Source organism: Psammomys obesus, unplaced genomic scaffold (genome assembly GCF_907164565.1).
Source record: "Psammomys obesus unplaced genomic scaffold, mPsaObe1.curated_primary_1811, whole genome shotgun sequence".
NCBI lineage: Eukaryota > Metazoa > Chordata > Mammalia > Rodentia > Muridae > Psammomys > Psammomys obesus.
The window spans coordinates 28,048,371-28,064,639 of NW_026596134.1; the positions used below are offsets into that span (position 1 = coordinate 28,048,371).

Genomic DNA, 16,269 nt, shown 5'->3' on the forward strand with positions numbered 1-16,269 from the left:
AGTAATACAGTTTTGCATGTGTTCTTATTCATCAGAAGGGTGTTGTACTATAAATAACATTTCAGAATTCTGTTTATGTTACTTTGTATATTCTTATTAAATTATTCTAATTTTAACTTTTAATCTATTCTCTAACACAGATAACTGCTACTTCCACACCAGTACACTGTATGTTGCAATGAGTATATTCATGTATTACTTTTTTTATAGCTAGGATGATCACATTTGCCCTAGTTTGGGGTGTTTTGAAATTGAAAGGTGAATCTTTATAATCATACTTGATAATTATGCTACATATAATACTTTTTAATAATGTTGGGGCAGTAGTTGTATACCAAGATTCCCAGTAAACCAGCATATGTGCCCAATTCTGCTTATAAAAGATTTTCTGGGATGCAATTGATAGCTGATGTATAAGAAAACTATTACTCTATCCCCTCTATTTGTTTTCAGCTGATACCTGTTCTAGTTGGTTGGTACATGTGCCATGCAATTACTGCAGATTTTAAATATTACTCTTGTTAAAAGCTTATCTTTTAATTTTATCTTTTTGTTGTGTGTTCTTTATATGAGTGTTTTGTCTGGATGGATGGATGGATGTACACCACATGAAAGTCTGGTGCCCTCAGAGGTCAGAAGACAGCTTCAGGAACTGGAGTTACAAATCAAACTCAGGTCCACTGGAAAAGCAGACAGGGTCTTAACCACTGAGACATTCCTCCAGCCCCTAAAAACTAGTTTTAAAGGGGATTTCTAGGAAATAAATTACACACGTACTTAATTTTAGTGAATTTGAGTTATAATCAAGTCTTTTATATTCCTAGATGGGTAGATTTTTAAATCTCTGTTTTTTCATTCTTAATAGAATTTTTATGTCTACATCATCTATTCCTCCTTGCCCCATCAGACTCTTAATTGGAAACTTAACAGTCATTAGTGTTGACAGAAACTCCCAGTCCCTTATCCCAATGTAACAATCCTGTTTTACAAAGAAAAAAAAATTCAGATTTTGTTATGGGAGTCCAACAATTACCTTTGAGGGAGAGAGGGTAGAATTTGTAATCCTTATTTTCCAGAAAAGAAAGCTGATCATCAGACTTAAACTGCTTCAGTCCACATCTGGTAAGTTATGGAGTTGAACTTGAAACTAATTCTTCTGCCATGTAATATCCAAAAGGGACAGGGAAAAGGATACATTTGTGGTTAAAGTCAGAACTGAACAGTTTAACACAGGTTAGCTTTCCACCTCCATCAGGACCTAACAGTGCATAACTACTAGTAAATGATCAGTGATTTTTATTAAACAAATGGACTAGGAATTATGTGAATAGATATAGGGCTAAGCTTTTTATCTGTTTGTTTATTGATTGTGCTGGTTATTGCCCAGCATGCTAGTCAACTGCTGCATCACTGAGCTGTATCTTCAGCCCCAAGATACACTACTCACTGCTGTGGTAACTGTCATTCATTCCAGTTTTGAGACATAGATATGTTCATTTTCCTAAATAAGGTTGAAGAAAGGGTTCTCAGTGTAAGTGGTTTAGTTCACTTACAACAGAAATAACAATGTGTTAAATAAATGTACCATTATGATGTGGTATTAGAGGTGTATAATAGACTGTACTTTCAAATAATAGATCTCAGGTATCTTTTTTTTTAAACCACTTTTTAGATGCTGTTCTATAGCTTTTAATAACCTGTAACAAAGTCCCTCTGGCTAATCGCTGTGTTTCATTTGGCCACTTGACACTTGTTTTGATTTCCAACATCTTCAAAGACAGTAGCTGTTTTGGGAGAGACTCAAGCCATAGTGAAGATGTTAAAGACTTTTCTCTGATTTGTTTCAGCATTGAGAGAAGCTGATTGGCCTCGGCCTCCTTGCTCAAACCTGCCACTATTTTAAAGTGTAAATTTACAAGGCCTCCCATGATATGGCTTCTGCTGCCTTACTAGCCCCTCCTCATTTAACCTATAATTGTAATTTAAATAAGGGAGTTATAAAAAATGAATAAGTAATTTAGAATTCATGTTTTCCTACGTTATCCCTCAAGGTTATGAAAATAATCTTCTAGAAGTAGTTCTTTCCATTGTATATCATAAATTCCCAAACAAATAACTACAAACCTCTCTTGATGGCAAAGACTGAAGTACAAGATATGCTAGTTAAATCCTAACCATCATGATGTTTCCTTCCTGTCAGTTATAGTTCTCATTAAATTGTGGATTATTTGGTAGTGTTGTGTTAGCACTTTGAGTCTCAGCCTCATTCTAACCCTGGAAAGAATTTTAGAAAAAAGCCCACATATTATTAAATTTTTTTCTTCTGAGATCATGAGTATGACTCCTATTCCACCAACACACTGTTTTTTAAAATTGTTTCTAGTTGTCTTCCTTCTCTTTGTATTGTGTCCCTAAATTATGACTATAGTTACATAAAGAAGAGCGTTTTTTCCTCTTTTCTCTCTTCCTCTTTCTTTCTCCCTTTTTTCTTTTTTACATATGTTAAAGAATTCTTCAAGGAAATTAAATGATTTTCATAAAGTATAATCCTTGCCACAACACAACTTAGTGATTGCTTCATGAAAAAAAATGTTAGTTAGCCAGCTAACTTGTTTGCTTGCTATAGTTAGTATAATAATGATGCTTAAATCTACCATATTAACATATTTGAAAGCATACTATCCACTGTTATTTTGGGTAGACAGTCTTATACAGTAGTTCTCTAGAACTTTCCTTCTGTAACTGAAACTTGTTACTCATGTCAACTGATTAAACTCACAGAAACAAAGAATAGAATGGTGGTTACCAGGGACTAGGAGGAAGGAAGTGCCCAGTCGCTAATCAGTAAGAAATTGTTTTTTTCTACAGTGAGTGAACTTGGCCATCACTGTGTGCAGGTATGTAGTCAGTTGTAATTGTTGTAGAAAGAGAAGAATGAATTTGGTGACTTGGTTGTCCTGTAAAGCAGCAGTTGCTTTTCTAGTTCTGACTTCCTGCTAACAACCATATCACTACTTTCCTATCCCAGCGCAAAATAGAAAAAGATAAACTACCAGGACTGCTTCTTCCAAAACACTGCCATATACAAACATTCCTGAATCTTGATGGAAGGAATACCTGGAGAGGCTTCAGTTAGGAATTATGCTCCCACTCAATTGGTAACATCTTATTTGCTAATTCGTTAAAAACAAAGCTTCCTTTCATGAGCACAGCTAACCCTACTACATTACTACAGGAATACCAGCATTTGGGTCATCTGAATGTCACCAATAGGATCAAAATCAAGTGCCAGCAGAAGCGCTTCTATCAAGACTCACCTTTGCTATTTTCCACGTTATGTTCAGCTCAATATACTCAACCAGTCATTTTGATCATGGTGTATGTACTTTCAGTACTGCCTGGTTCAAATCAGCAATCTAGGTACTTTGGCCTTTGTTGATAATGCCTTACTGGCTTTGCTTATGACTGTGTGTTGGCTACCTCACAGTCTGAATTGATAGTCTCTCCTCTCCACTAGACCATTTTTCTCTCCTTTCTTCTCTAACTTTCTTTTTTTCTTCATCCCCCTCTCCTTCACTCCTCCTTGATTTTCTCAGGGCTGGGCTTCAATATCGTCGGTGGGACAGATCAACAGTATGTCTCCAACGACAGTGGCATCTACGTCAGCCGCATCAAAGAGGATGGGGCTGCGGCCCGGGATGGGCGGCTCCAGGAGGGTGATAAGATCCTCTCGGTGAGAAATGGCTTTGGCTCCCTTTACTGTACTTTGCTCCCTAGATCTCCTCTCACCCCTTCCTTGGGAAAATTCCTGCCTGCCTGTTTGGAAATGAAAATAGCTAGATTGTATCATTGAACGGGAAGACTATTGTTCAGTCTTCAACTTTATCACTGCGCTTGGAGGGTAGTATTATTCTTGATTGACAGACAAGGCAAATTTAACATAGAATGTGAAGTTACTTGCCCTAGTTAAAAAAGCAAAACAAAACATGAAGCAGGTAGAGATAAAAGACTGGTTTGAAGGAAAAGACATTTAAAGCCTACAGTTTTCAACTTGTTAATGTTACCACTTTTCTTTTATTGACTGAACACTGATTTGTGCCTTTTCTTGGAAGACTGTCAGCCCTTACTAATGGTCTTCAAAAAGGAAGGTAAGGATTAAGTTTCTGCTTTAAATTCAGGGCCCTTCCTTACCCATTATTAAGATGAAAAATTGAAGTATAGTTTGGATATCTATCAGTTGTACTCCAATTTCATCCTGCTAAATGTCTCTTAATATATAGTAGTTAGGATTCTTACTATCTTTTTTATATATACAAAGACAGGAATTAGATTCTTTTTAGATTTCCATATCTTAGTACAGTGCTCAGTACAGGCTTAACAAGTAAGCAAATCAGAAAATTCATGCAAATTTAGAAAGGTTGACTAACAAATACAGTCATATGGATTCATAGACCCTTAGTCTTTAAAAATTTTATTATTTTTATGAACTGAATGGGGCAAAAGGGCCAAACTGGTAAATGGCTGAAGTAAATGAAGTATAGACCAAGACAAGATTTGATTAAGAGTTAAGTATTATGTCAGAGGCTTGATTTGGAAGTTCCATAAAACAGGAATATCTTTAAAAGATTTTACTATAGTTTTGTTTTGAATTTTTGCCTTTGAATTGAGTTTAGTTGATTAGTGATAAAAGTCATGTGAGTGAAGTCTCCTGGTCCTCTTAGATATCCTGTTATTGACTACTTCTCTGTCATCCAACCCATTTGGTAGCAGTATGTGAAGGCAGAGATACAAAGGAAAGATAAGAATGCTTCTCTTCTTTTCATTTGACATCTGAGTATTTGAGAGATCCTTAGGAAGACACATAATCAGGCATGCTGGCACATACCTATGGTCCTCTAGTACTCAGGAGGTAGAAGCAGGAACATTTGAGTTCAATTGTGAATCACTGAGTAAGAGCCTATCTCAAAAAAGAGATACACGTAAATGAGGGCAAATAGCTATGGAACTATACAAATTAATTCGAGAATCTTAAGAATGTGTCCAATATATAAGTATAGTACCATGGATGGCATTAGTTTAGTCCATCTCATGACTCTTCGCCATGTTTAAACCCACTAAGCTTTTTCTAGTCTCTATATTAGTCCACAAGATAGGGGTAAATGATAGTGCGTTTGCTATGAAAACAATAACAAATTTAGGAGCAGGTATTTTCTACCACTCTCAAAAGAAAAAACATTGTAAAAACATAAACCAACTTTGCAGTAGGACAAAAGAAAGAAAGAAAGGAAGAAAGAAAGAGAGAAAAAAGAAAGAAAGAAGGAAAAAAAGCAAGCTTGTGAGTGGTTTGTTAAAGGTATAATGTGTAGTTAGTATTTAGACACAGATATCACAATCTCTTCAAACACTAGCACCTATACTCTTGTGTGAAAAAAGACTTGAAAAGTATAGGGTTCAGTGTAGGGCTTAAGGGAGAGCCATATTGTTTGAAAAGTTTTGATTAAAGGTTGATTATCTAACCTGGGCGCAGAGGTGTACACCTGTAATCCCAGCGCTCAGGGAAGCAGAGGCAGGCAGATTTTTGTGAGTTCGAGGCCAGCCTGCTCTATAAAGTGAGTCTAGAACAGCCAAGGGTACACAGAGAAACCTTGTCTCAAACAAACAAACAAACAAACAAACAAACAAACAAACCCCCAAAACAAAAAAACCCAAGTATGAACAGTATTTAAGCACAAAATGATAATCTTCAATGTAAGCTTGTTTAATAGTAGGGTAACCCTGTGAAGTGGGTATAATCATTGTGCCCATTTTCCACCTATGGAAAACTGAGACTTGATGAAGTCAGGTGGTTTACAATTCACATAATTAGTGTTGGGGAACTAAAAACTTTCATTTATTTGAATTTAGATCCTTTGCTAAAACTAATACTAATGCTAAAATTAACACTATGTTGTCTTCCTAAAAGGTAAATGAATAAGTAAAATTAATTACTCTAAAAAGGAAGTTACATTTTGAATAACTAGTAGATGATATGGATGGCTTTATTAAAAAGAAACTGATATGAACCTTTCTATCAAGGATAAAATTAATTAGTATAAGGATTAATTAGTTAGTATAAGCCAGAATTTTAAAACATTGTTAGGTATAAACTGATGTGAGTAACCTTACGTGGTCCATTTTCTCATAGAGAATCAAACTGGGAGGTCGCAAGAGTTCAGAAAGAACCAAGACTAGTGCAGTGGGTGGCAAGAGAAATGGTAATGAAGAGAAAAGTAGATGCCTGAAACCCATAAGTCATCTAGCTTTAAAACTTATAGCACAGGGGGTTTTACTTCAAGATATAAAAATATTACAAAGACATAGATATTAAATGTTACACACATATAAGACATACTACAGAGAATGGCAAATTTCTGTTATAGCCACTTAAGAAAAAGATATGTGAATAAAAAGGGGCAAATGCCAAGGTTTGGAAAGGCAGAAATAGAAGGCTGCTATGGGAGAATAAAGAATACAGATCGGAAAGTATGCTGCAGAGGAAGAAATCTAATATATCTTTCTCATATCTAAATCAGCTTTCTGTTGACTTTCTCCGTGTGTGTGTGTGTGTGTGTGTGTGAGTGAAATGGAATAAGAGTTTACTCAAGGGGTTGGGAGATGGTTCAGTGGTTAAGGGTTCTCAGCTCCCAAGTTGAGTGCCACATGCATGCGTGTACACGCATACACCAAACAAAAAACAAACAACAAAGAAAGACTGAGTGAAAGAAAAAAAAAATCATGCAGATAGTCTCTGTTGCCTCACCAGCCCGTGACAGTGTCTTTCTTCTCTAAAGTGAACTTTGTAGGCTATTAATTTTAAATGGCTCCATCTATTTAACTTGCTAGTTTCTTAAGTTTTCACTTATTCTTGGCTATGCTGTATCTATAAAATTAGTTTACTTATTAACTAGTTTTGTTTAGTTAGTTGTTCTGTAGTTCTAGGGATTGCATACAGGGCCTTGTACAGCTAGGTTAAGTGGTCTGCCATATCTACTGGCAGACCAGTAGATTAAATTAAATTAATTTAAATTAAATAATTATATTATTTATATTATATGTATATTATATTTTTATAAATTATTTATATTATATTTATATAAATAATTAAATTAAAATTATTTTTAATGGGTTTTCCTGTTTCTGTATAGAATGCTTTCTAGGTTGTAAAATATGCCCCATGTTATTGTAACATTTTATGAGTTATCAGAATAAAAAATGTGTTTCTTTTCAAGCACAATCCATTTGAGATGATCAATAGAGTTAAGTATAAATTTCTTCTGAATTATTACAATTTGCTCTTGATTTACTCTTCTCATTCTCCCTAAATATTGTCCATATATTGTCTTGATTTCCAGTTCTGGAATGTTCTACATGATTTATTGTGCAGTGTTTTTCTTTTCTCATAAGAAGTGGAGTTTAATTTTCTATGGCCACTGAATAATGATTTATACCAAAAGATAATAAAGGAAAAATTTAAGCAATGTAAACAGTTTTTTTAAGCAGTCATTTACACTGTGATTGAAATGTTCACGATAAAGGAGTAGATCCGAAGTTGAATGAGAACTAGCTATTCCTCACTCACTGTTTATTTTGTGTGTGTTGGTTAGATGGCTTGATACTAGAAGCTAGGAGAATATTCTTTATGGTAAAGAAAAGGTAAAAGCGAGTTTCTCATTTCTCCTGTGTGTGTGAGTGAAGGAGGGTAGCTAGTCAAGAATAGTCATTCCTCAGTGAACTTAATATTCTTTTGAATTTCATGGGGGTGTAGCTGGTTCTTACATACTACATACAGGAATGCTCTGTTTCGACCAACCCCCTAAAAAAGTCATAGGGGTGACAGAGATTGGGCCATTAGCCAGCTACATTTCATAGTGCAAACATGTTTTTTAATTGGATGAAGGAAAGAGTTTGTTAATCACACATGAAAGGAAGGTAGTGAGAGATTAAACAAAAGATGTGCTGGAGAACTTTTCACACTACCAAAGTAAGTGAAGAGTGCATGCTTCCCTTGCTTAACCAGTTCCATTTTTGTGTCTTAAACAGTAAAATGGTTATTAACAGAATTAGTTGAACTATAGGAAAATGGATTGTGAGATAGCACTTAAGATGGGAATGAGAAACTGTGTAAAGTAAATCAGAAAAGGCAGCCACCATAATTTAGCTAAGTATCCACAACCTAAAATGGCAACCATAGGGAAAAAAAATAGCATATAATCATGGCGTTAGACCGCAGAACAGAAATTACATGTGCGGATTAACTGATTACAGTGTTTAAATGTTATACATCTGAATGAAGGGATCGGAGTGTCATTAAAAAGGAAGTTAGGATATTCTGCTATGTGGGAAGTTGTAAAGAAACATCTGACATACTGAATTGGATTTTGCCAGACTAAGTATAAGCATCCAGCAGGACATTGGCAGACCCCAAAGCATAAGTAGAGTTATTTTGGAGAACGTGGTAGAAATGGTGAAAGAAGCTCATGTGAGATAACTGGAAAGGAAAAATACTTAACAGTCAAGAATATATAACTACCATTAAAAAGAGAGAGAATGACACAGGAATCAAGAAAAAATAATTAAGAGAGTTAAGTGTTCATCTAACATAGTAGCTGAATACAAGGTGGTTTACTAGAAAGTGGCAAAATCTGTGCATTTGAAGTTCCATCTGACCTTCAGGAGAACATGTTGTTTCACATTACATATGAAGGGCATAATTATTGAATGGATGCTGAGGTAGTACACGCAGTACAAGCAAATTGTTTTGTTTTTAATGTGCATGGTGTCTTGCCTGTGTGTATGGACATATGTATATCATGTGTTGGCCTGGTGTCTGCAGAGGTTCATTGAGGCATCATGTTACTTGGAACTGGGGTTATGGATAGTTGTAAGCTGCCATGGTGCTGGGAACTGAACCCAAGTCCCCTGGAAGATTAGCTAAAGAGCCATCTCAGCAGCCTTGCAAACAGTTCTTTTAGTGAAAGAAAGAGAACAGTCATGTATGTGCATTGTTTGTCCAGAATGTGACCATGGTTTCCTCCAGGAATATTCAAGTCAGCAATGGCAAAGAAAGTAAATGCAGTGTATTGCCAGGACTAGAAAGATGCCAGGTAACCGGGACAAAAGATTTTCAGTAATTTACAAAGTGCTTTGTTGACTTTACAGCCAAGTTCCTAAATGGGTAAAATACAAGTAAGATATGAAGAGGTTAAAAGCCCTGGTGATAATAAAGAGGGTTAATCTAATGGAGGAATAGAAGTATGAAGGGTAGAAATTGTGGTTAGGTTTTTTTTTTAGAGTTGGCTATGTGTATAGTATGTCTTGTGTTAATGTCTGAGTTTAATCTCAGTTGGTAACCAAAAAATATATAATTACTGAAAATATACAGTCTGTAAAATAAAAGTATTGGTAGTTCTACTTATCAAAGATACTAGCAGGACTCAAGAGTAGAAGGAGCAATATAAATCTATCTGTAAGAGAAGGAAGACATTAGGTTTTGGATGGGGACACTGAGATAGATTTCTATAGGGTCTTTAGACTCTTCTTTGTCTATTCTCACTCTTGCTATCAAGCCTGCCTCACTGCTCTTTCTGCTGGTGACTACTTGGTGTCATCTACTGTGAACAGGGAATTTCTACACCTGCTGTGTTTCTTATTGTCCATATCTACTTTTGTACTCAATAATGTAGATGTGACCAGGAGAATGTATGTAAGCTCCCCTACTGGACTTTTCCTGGGCTCCCCCCAAAATGAGAACTCTACACAAACTTGCTCTGTCTCCATATCCTCTTGAGCCACCACTCTTGTCTAAAACCTAACTTAAGACTGTTAGGTGAGAAGAGTAAAAATGTAAATAGCTTAAGCTTCAGCTGAGCAAAGGGGCAGTTGACAAGTCAGGGTGGGAAAATAGAAACATTAAAAGAACAGTAAAATGCAAGAGTACTTTGAACTTCATTTCATTATTTAAAATCTCTAGCCCTTGCTTCTACACTCATGAGCCTCTCTTTGTGTCAGTTACTTCATCAACAAAATCAATAGGATAATTATTACAGGAATTAAATTTGATAGTATATATAAAACACAGAACCTATTAAATATAGTAAATATTCTTGCTGCTAATGCTGTTAATAGTGACAGTGACATGTATTAAATATATATATATATATATATCTTGCGCAAATTGAGATGTGTTGCAGTATATATAAAACACTTGTGACTCCTAACACTGAAAAGCATGCTAGTGCTTCACATTTGTCACCTGTATATAGTAGGAATGACCTACATTCAAGTGATTTGTTAAGGTTGCTATCTTCAGTAAAATAGATTTTTAGTAAATTTGAGGAAGACAGAAATATACATGGAACCAATATAAATTGGTTCAATTTCCACAATAAAATAAGCCTACTAGAATTAGCTAGAGAATTATGTTTCCAGGGTTGAAGCTAGAAATGCTGAGGATTAGGAATATAAAGGATAAGGGGATAACCTAGAAGATTATATTATAGAGGGTCACCTGTTGTTACTTATATAGAGATAGACAGATACCCACAGATGATGTGCAGATACAGCATCAGGAGTCGATACAACCAAATAAGATGAGCACAGAAAGAGGAGAGACAAATTATTACACCTGGCTTCACTCAGATGGTTCATGGATCCGTAGTTGTGGGAAAACATAACTTTGAAAATGGAGAAATTGCCTCTTGAGTGCTTATGAGCTTAGCCCATATGCCTAGCCTTTGGAATTTTCCCTGAAAGAGTTTGGTTTTGTTTTTAAGGGATTGCCTGGCTGCATGAAAGTAAATCGTTCACGTATAAGACTTAGTTTCTTGCCTTTCTCACTTTTCTTTTTTGGTATTTTTGACAGGTAAATGGCCAAGACCTAAAGAACCTGCTGCACCAGGATGCTGTAGACCTCTTTCGTAATGCGGGATATGCTGTGTCCCTGAGAGTACAGCACAGGGTAGGTGTCACTTGCTCCTGGATATAGGACAGTAGGCTTTTGCACTGCACTTGCGAATAAAATTTTAATCTTCAAAGTCTGTTTTCCTTTGTCTTTTGTTATGACTGCCTTGTAAAGTTTGTTTAGCAGAGGCAGGAGTCCTTCAACATTTCTGCTTATCAGTAAAAGAAGTGCATAACCTAGGTCTTACTTCAGTGAATTAAAATTTCATCAAGTGAAAATGGAAAGAAAGTAGAATCATTTTTAGTTTTTGTTAGGAAAAGTACCATTTGTGTACCTTTGCAAACTCTTATTTATGAAAGTCTGACTACAAAGATGGTATGCTTTCTGTCTCCCACTATAAGGCTTCTCTTCCCATGACCACATTAGCTAAGACCTGAGTGCTTTGAAAGGCAACTATGAAGAAAAAGGAAGTGGTGTTTTATAATTTGGATGAGAGAAAGGAGGTCCAAGTTCCTTCCACAGCACCAAGGATTTCTGAGATCATTTATAGCCCAAGTTCAGTGTGTCTGTGATTCTTTCTTAAGTTGGTATACTCTCTGCTAGGAAGCCAAGTGAGGATTCAGAGGCTGAAGAAGATTAAAGGAGCTAGTAAATACTGGAGAAAGCAGAAGCCATCTTGAACTATATGATGAGACTCTTGTCTTAAAGAAAACAAAAACTAAAAACAAAACAACAACAAAAAAAAAAAAAGAAAAGAAAAAAGGCAAAACATAAAAGATATCCAAGAAAAAAAAAACCAGAGTTGCAAACAGAATGTGGGTGTGTCCATCTCAAAAGCAGGTTTATAAGAGATAGTATTGGTCAGCATCTGCTTTTGCCGTGGTTCTTTTCTGTTTCTAAAGCATGGAAGAATTTTTGGAGGCATATAAATGATAGGAATATATTTCAGATATGATAAGAGTTCTTTTTGAAGGTATGAGGAAAATTATTTTCAGTGTTCACTTTAGGAAAAATCCACAAAAAACTTAGAATGCAACAAGCAGTATTGATCAAAAAAATTCATCTAAACCCCCAAAACCATGTCTTCCTACTGAGCATATCTTTTCAGGACTTTTCATCAAGTAAAAAGTGGTAGGACTACCACTTATTATAGAAGGTAGTTTGTGTAGTCTTGTTTTTCAGTTGAAGGGGGTGGGGTTTCATGGCCTATATGTAATGGGGTTAAACCTAACTTAAATAAGATGGCATTATAGTTATTGCAACTTAACCAACAAAAAAATTGAGGAGGGGCCACCCTGTAAAACAGGACAGGAATGAAGAGTGACAGTCTAGGTATAAAAGGAAATTGGTAATAACTAGGATGTAGTAGTTTATTTATCTCTTGAGTCTCTAAGTCTCCTCCACATAGATTCCACCTTTATCTGTGCCTGGCATTGCAAACTTAGGCATGAAGGACAAGACCCCATCTTAGAAGCAAGATAGTGACTTGAAAGCTGTAAAGCATATCCAAGTAATGTCATTGCAACTGTGTTGACACAATTTGGATCTGGTATTCTTACATTCTAATGACTGATATTCTTTGTAAGTAAATGTTTCCAGAAAGAAGTCTTCCTTCTCCCTTTTCCTGCTCAGCAATATCCAGAATTCCTAAAGGATCATAGGTTTCATTTCGTCCCTTCATTTTCCTGATAGAAAGCATATATTGCAAGATACATTATGGACACAGAAATTATCTACTTTATCCTGTGAGGTTCCATAAAGTCAGTACCAAACAAGGTTAAATGCTTTTCTATCAGACTATTTTCTTCCCAGAATATCTGTGGAAGTGATGCATCAGCTAGGACAGGAGCTCCTTCTGGTGGAAGGTTTGTGGGTTTTATAGCTTTGGGTGGTATAGACTACACCTCCAAGTAATTGTCAACTTGGATCTTTTAGTTGTGGCACACAGTAGTGAGAGTTAATATTTCTCCTTCCCTTTCAGTTACCAGTGCAGAACGGACCTATAGTACATCGAGGTGAAGGAGAACCAAGTGGAATTCCTGTAGCCATGGTGCTGTTACCAGTGTTTGCCCTCACCCTGGTAGCAGTTTGGGCCTTCGTGAGATACCGAAAACAGCTTTGAGTGCCTGCTGTCTTCCAGTGTGTCCCATGAACTATTTTTCTCATTCACCTTCTCTGACATTCTCTCGTATCCTTTCTTCTCTAAATAGCCAACACGTGATTTCAGGTGACTGATTAACACCCAAAATCTTGCTGTTCAAAATCTCCAAGACTTCAAATTCTAATGGAACAGTAAAGGTATTATTTGAAAAAAAAAAAAAAAATCTGGGGGGGAAAAAAAGCCTTGCTTAGAACAAATGAGAAGTTACATACTTACTAGAACTGCCAATACAAATTCAGCTATCACCCAAAGAGGAAAAGCTCAGTCTTCCTGTCACCATGTATGACACCTTTTTCTTAGCTGACGTGCTTTGAAGGCTATCTGTGCTACGTGAAAGGAGGAGCTGATTCTTTTTTTTTTCTTTTAATGCCTTTTCTTGGGAAGTATTTGTGGCCTTTAATTTGTAATTATATACCTAGATGCCTATATTGAACATAGGTAAATGAAGTTTTTATTTTTTTTCAAAAAGAAAATACATATGTACAGTAATACACATATGCATATATTGTAGCATAACATTGATGCCTTATGGAGAATTAAAGAGGTGAGAAAACTATACAGGTTCCTGGGTTTGTAATGGACGGTTTTTTGGGACTAGGGGATCATATTTCTTCATATATAATCAAGATTCATATTGAACAATGAGTTCTTGATTGTTAAGAGAGCTTACTTGTACATATGTTTGTAAGTCTTCATCCACAAGTTAAAAACATACACAGTGCTAAGGAATGATATTAACTGAAAAACTTCAAGAGCTATTGGCAGAGCGTAAGTCTTACCAGTCTCTGAACTACCCTAGTTGGGATTTTACAGTGCTGTTAATAAGATCCACTGGGATGGGTATGGGCAGCAGAAGCCAAATAAATCATCAACACAACTGAAAAAAAGAAGATCATGCTTCACGGGGGCACTTGAACCCTCTAAGCTACTTAACAGTTTTCAGTTTCTAGTATCAGGCAAAACCTGAGGGAAGAAACTGCCTTCCTAGTAAGGTGAACCTAAATCAGCCTGCTTCTGATTGAATTCAGATGAGAAGGCCTGAACTGCTGTGGTTTTTCTTTCTGTTTATTCCCCCACCCCCAAAAGCTCTAAAGATTAGTTTTGGTTTTAACAAGTTAATGGACCATTTTTCAGAGAAGGGGAAGGAATGCGTTTTGTTTGTTTGGTAGAGGGGGCAATGAAATTTGGTGAGCATTTCTGAGGAAAGCTTGAAAATACAATGTGGATGAATAGATGTCAGAGAATAGCAGGGATATTGGTGAGGTGGGAGCCAAGCTGTTGATATAGTATTTAAGTTGGTTTTAGAGTGCTGAGGATAGTTGACCCACACCTAGTTTTTTTTTTTTTTCACTTTACTAAAATAATTTCCATCTTTTAAATACATTGGCTAGACTATTATTTTGACATAAGATTATGAGTATTCCTGACAATCTAGCAGTTACTTAACAAATTTTGATTGCACAATAGTTTCGTCAAGACAACTTTACAAAGAAGAAAAATGCACGGACTTCTTCCAAAAGGACATCGTGGTTACAGTTAGGAACAGAACACTTAAAATGGAATTAGTTAAGTGTACATTATTTATATTGCAGACAGCAAAAGAAAATGGCTGCTGAGAACTGGCGTACTTAAGGTTTCATAGAGGAAGGGACAGGGTGAGGCTTTTCAGGCGCTAACCATTTACTAAGAGCATGCCTAAACAGTTAAGAGTCTATCAGGCTGAACAATAGACAAGACCATTAAGAAAAGAAATGTTGTCGTGTAAAACAGCGCAATGAACCAACAAAGAAGATATGCAGATGACCAGCAGTTGTAAAGAATTCAGAAAAGGAAAGCTGTTGTGTTATGGCATCATGGTAGAATGGAAAATCTTACACAGTCCAAACAATTTGCCTTTGGGTAAACTATTGATACAGGGAGACATTTGCTTTAACAAATCTTCACCTAACTAAGTCATTCAGTACTTTTTGAAACTGATTTAGTAACAGGAGTCATTAAGTCTCACAGAAAACAAAGTATATTCCAGTTCTTGTTCCAACCAGTACCACTCTGGAGGCCCAGTACCCTCCTTGTATCTGATAGCATGTATATCAGCCCTGCCCATGGTTTGCTTACCTCTGGTATTCACCTCAGGGCTTGAAAATTTATTTTGAAAAACCTTCACACATACAAAGTGAAACAAATGGCAAGGTGGATAGATTACTTGTGTGTTGATACATGTAAATAAAAAAATACCACTGATAGAAGTTTTACTTTGGTTGCTAGGGATTCTGATACACTTGGGTCTCCTTGGGAAAGAAACAGCACTTACACAAAACATTTAAGTTTTAGGCAAATACTTTAGTATGCCACTCTTGGTTGTATGAGAACTAAAATTATCATAGATGAGGTGTTAAGACTCCATTGTAGATTATTAAAAATTTATGTTCCTTATAGACCGACTCTAATATTCCTTATAGACTATATATGATGCTACTACCACATAAATTATGCTTAAAGTTTTGAAAATTGATTGTAGGTATTTTTAAGTCCCTGTACTTAAAAGTATTTCTTGTATTTATCATTGTATATTATATGTAATTCTAATAGATATTGCTTGCTTCAGTCGTTTCTGTTTGCTTTTCCTGCAGTTTTCTGTGTGGGTGATTTCATATAATTAATTGGACCATCGACAGATAAAAATAGTGTTTTTAATTACAGTTTATGCCAGGGACTTTACTAAACTGATTGGTAACACTCTGTATTACCCCATGATCTAAAAATTGCTATAAAGAGACTGAAGATGAGGGAAAAAAATCATTTTCCTAAGATTATATAGGTTATAATAATAGAATCCCAATTTAAACTCAGAACTTTGGATGATTGTATTGGTAATATTCCTTATTCCTTGCGGTTCTCGTGCAAGGTCTCTGGACAAGAGCATCAGTATTACCAATTTTGTGTCTCATCCCATACTTACAGAGTGAGATGAGTGTGGCAACCAGCAACTCTATCTTGTAGGTAACTAATGCTGAACCTTGAGATTCACCACTGTCAGGTGCTGTCTCTCTGCTTAGAATCACTTGGAAAGCTAGCTGGTCAACTTGCATTAAATAAGAACCTCTGGCACTTTAAATAAGTCTATAAAAAAAAACAAACCTCTGGCACTATAAAAAAGTCAACCATAAAA

General features: G+C 35.9%; 1 protein-coding gene across 1 annotated transcript in view; it reads left to right on the plus strand.

The window, feature by feature from the left end:
• Synj2bp (synaptojanin 2 binding protein) overlaps nt 1–15,704 on the plus strand; it is a 30,107-nt gene extending 14,403 nt beyond the window's left edge. The window contains exons 2-4 of the mRNA XM_055593286.1: nt 3,597–3,733; nt 10,901–10,996; nt 12,921–15,704. Coding sequence (XP_055449261.1) covers nt 3,597–3,733; nt 10,901–10,996; nt 12,921–13,061 — 374 coding nt within the window. The 3' untranslated portion in view covers nt 13,062–15,704. The remainder of the gene's footprint in view (nt 1–3,596; nt 3,734–10,900; nt 10,997–12,920) is intronic.
• Nucleotides 15,705–16,269: the final 565 nt, after the last annotated feature.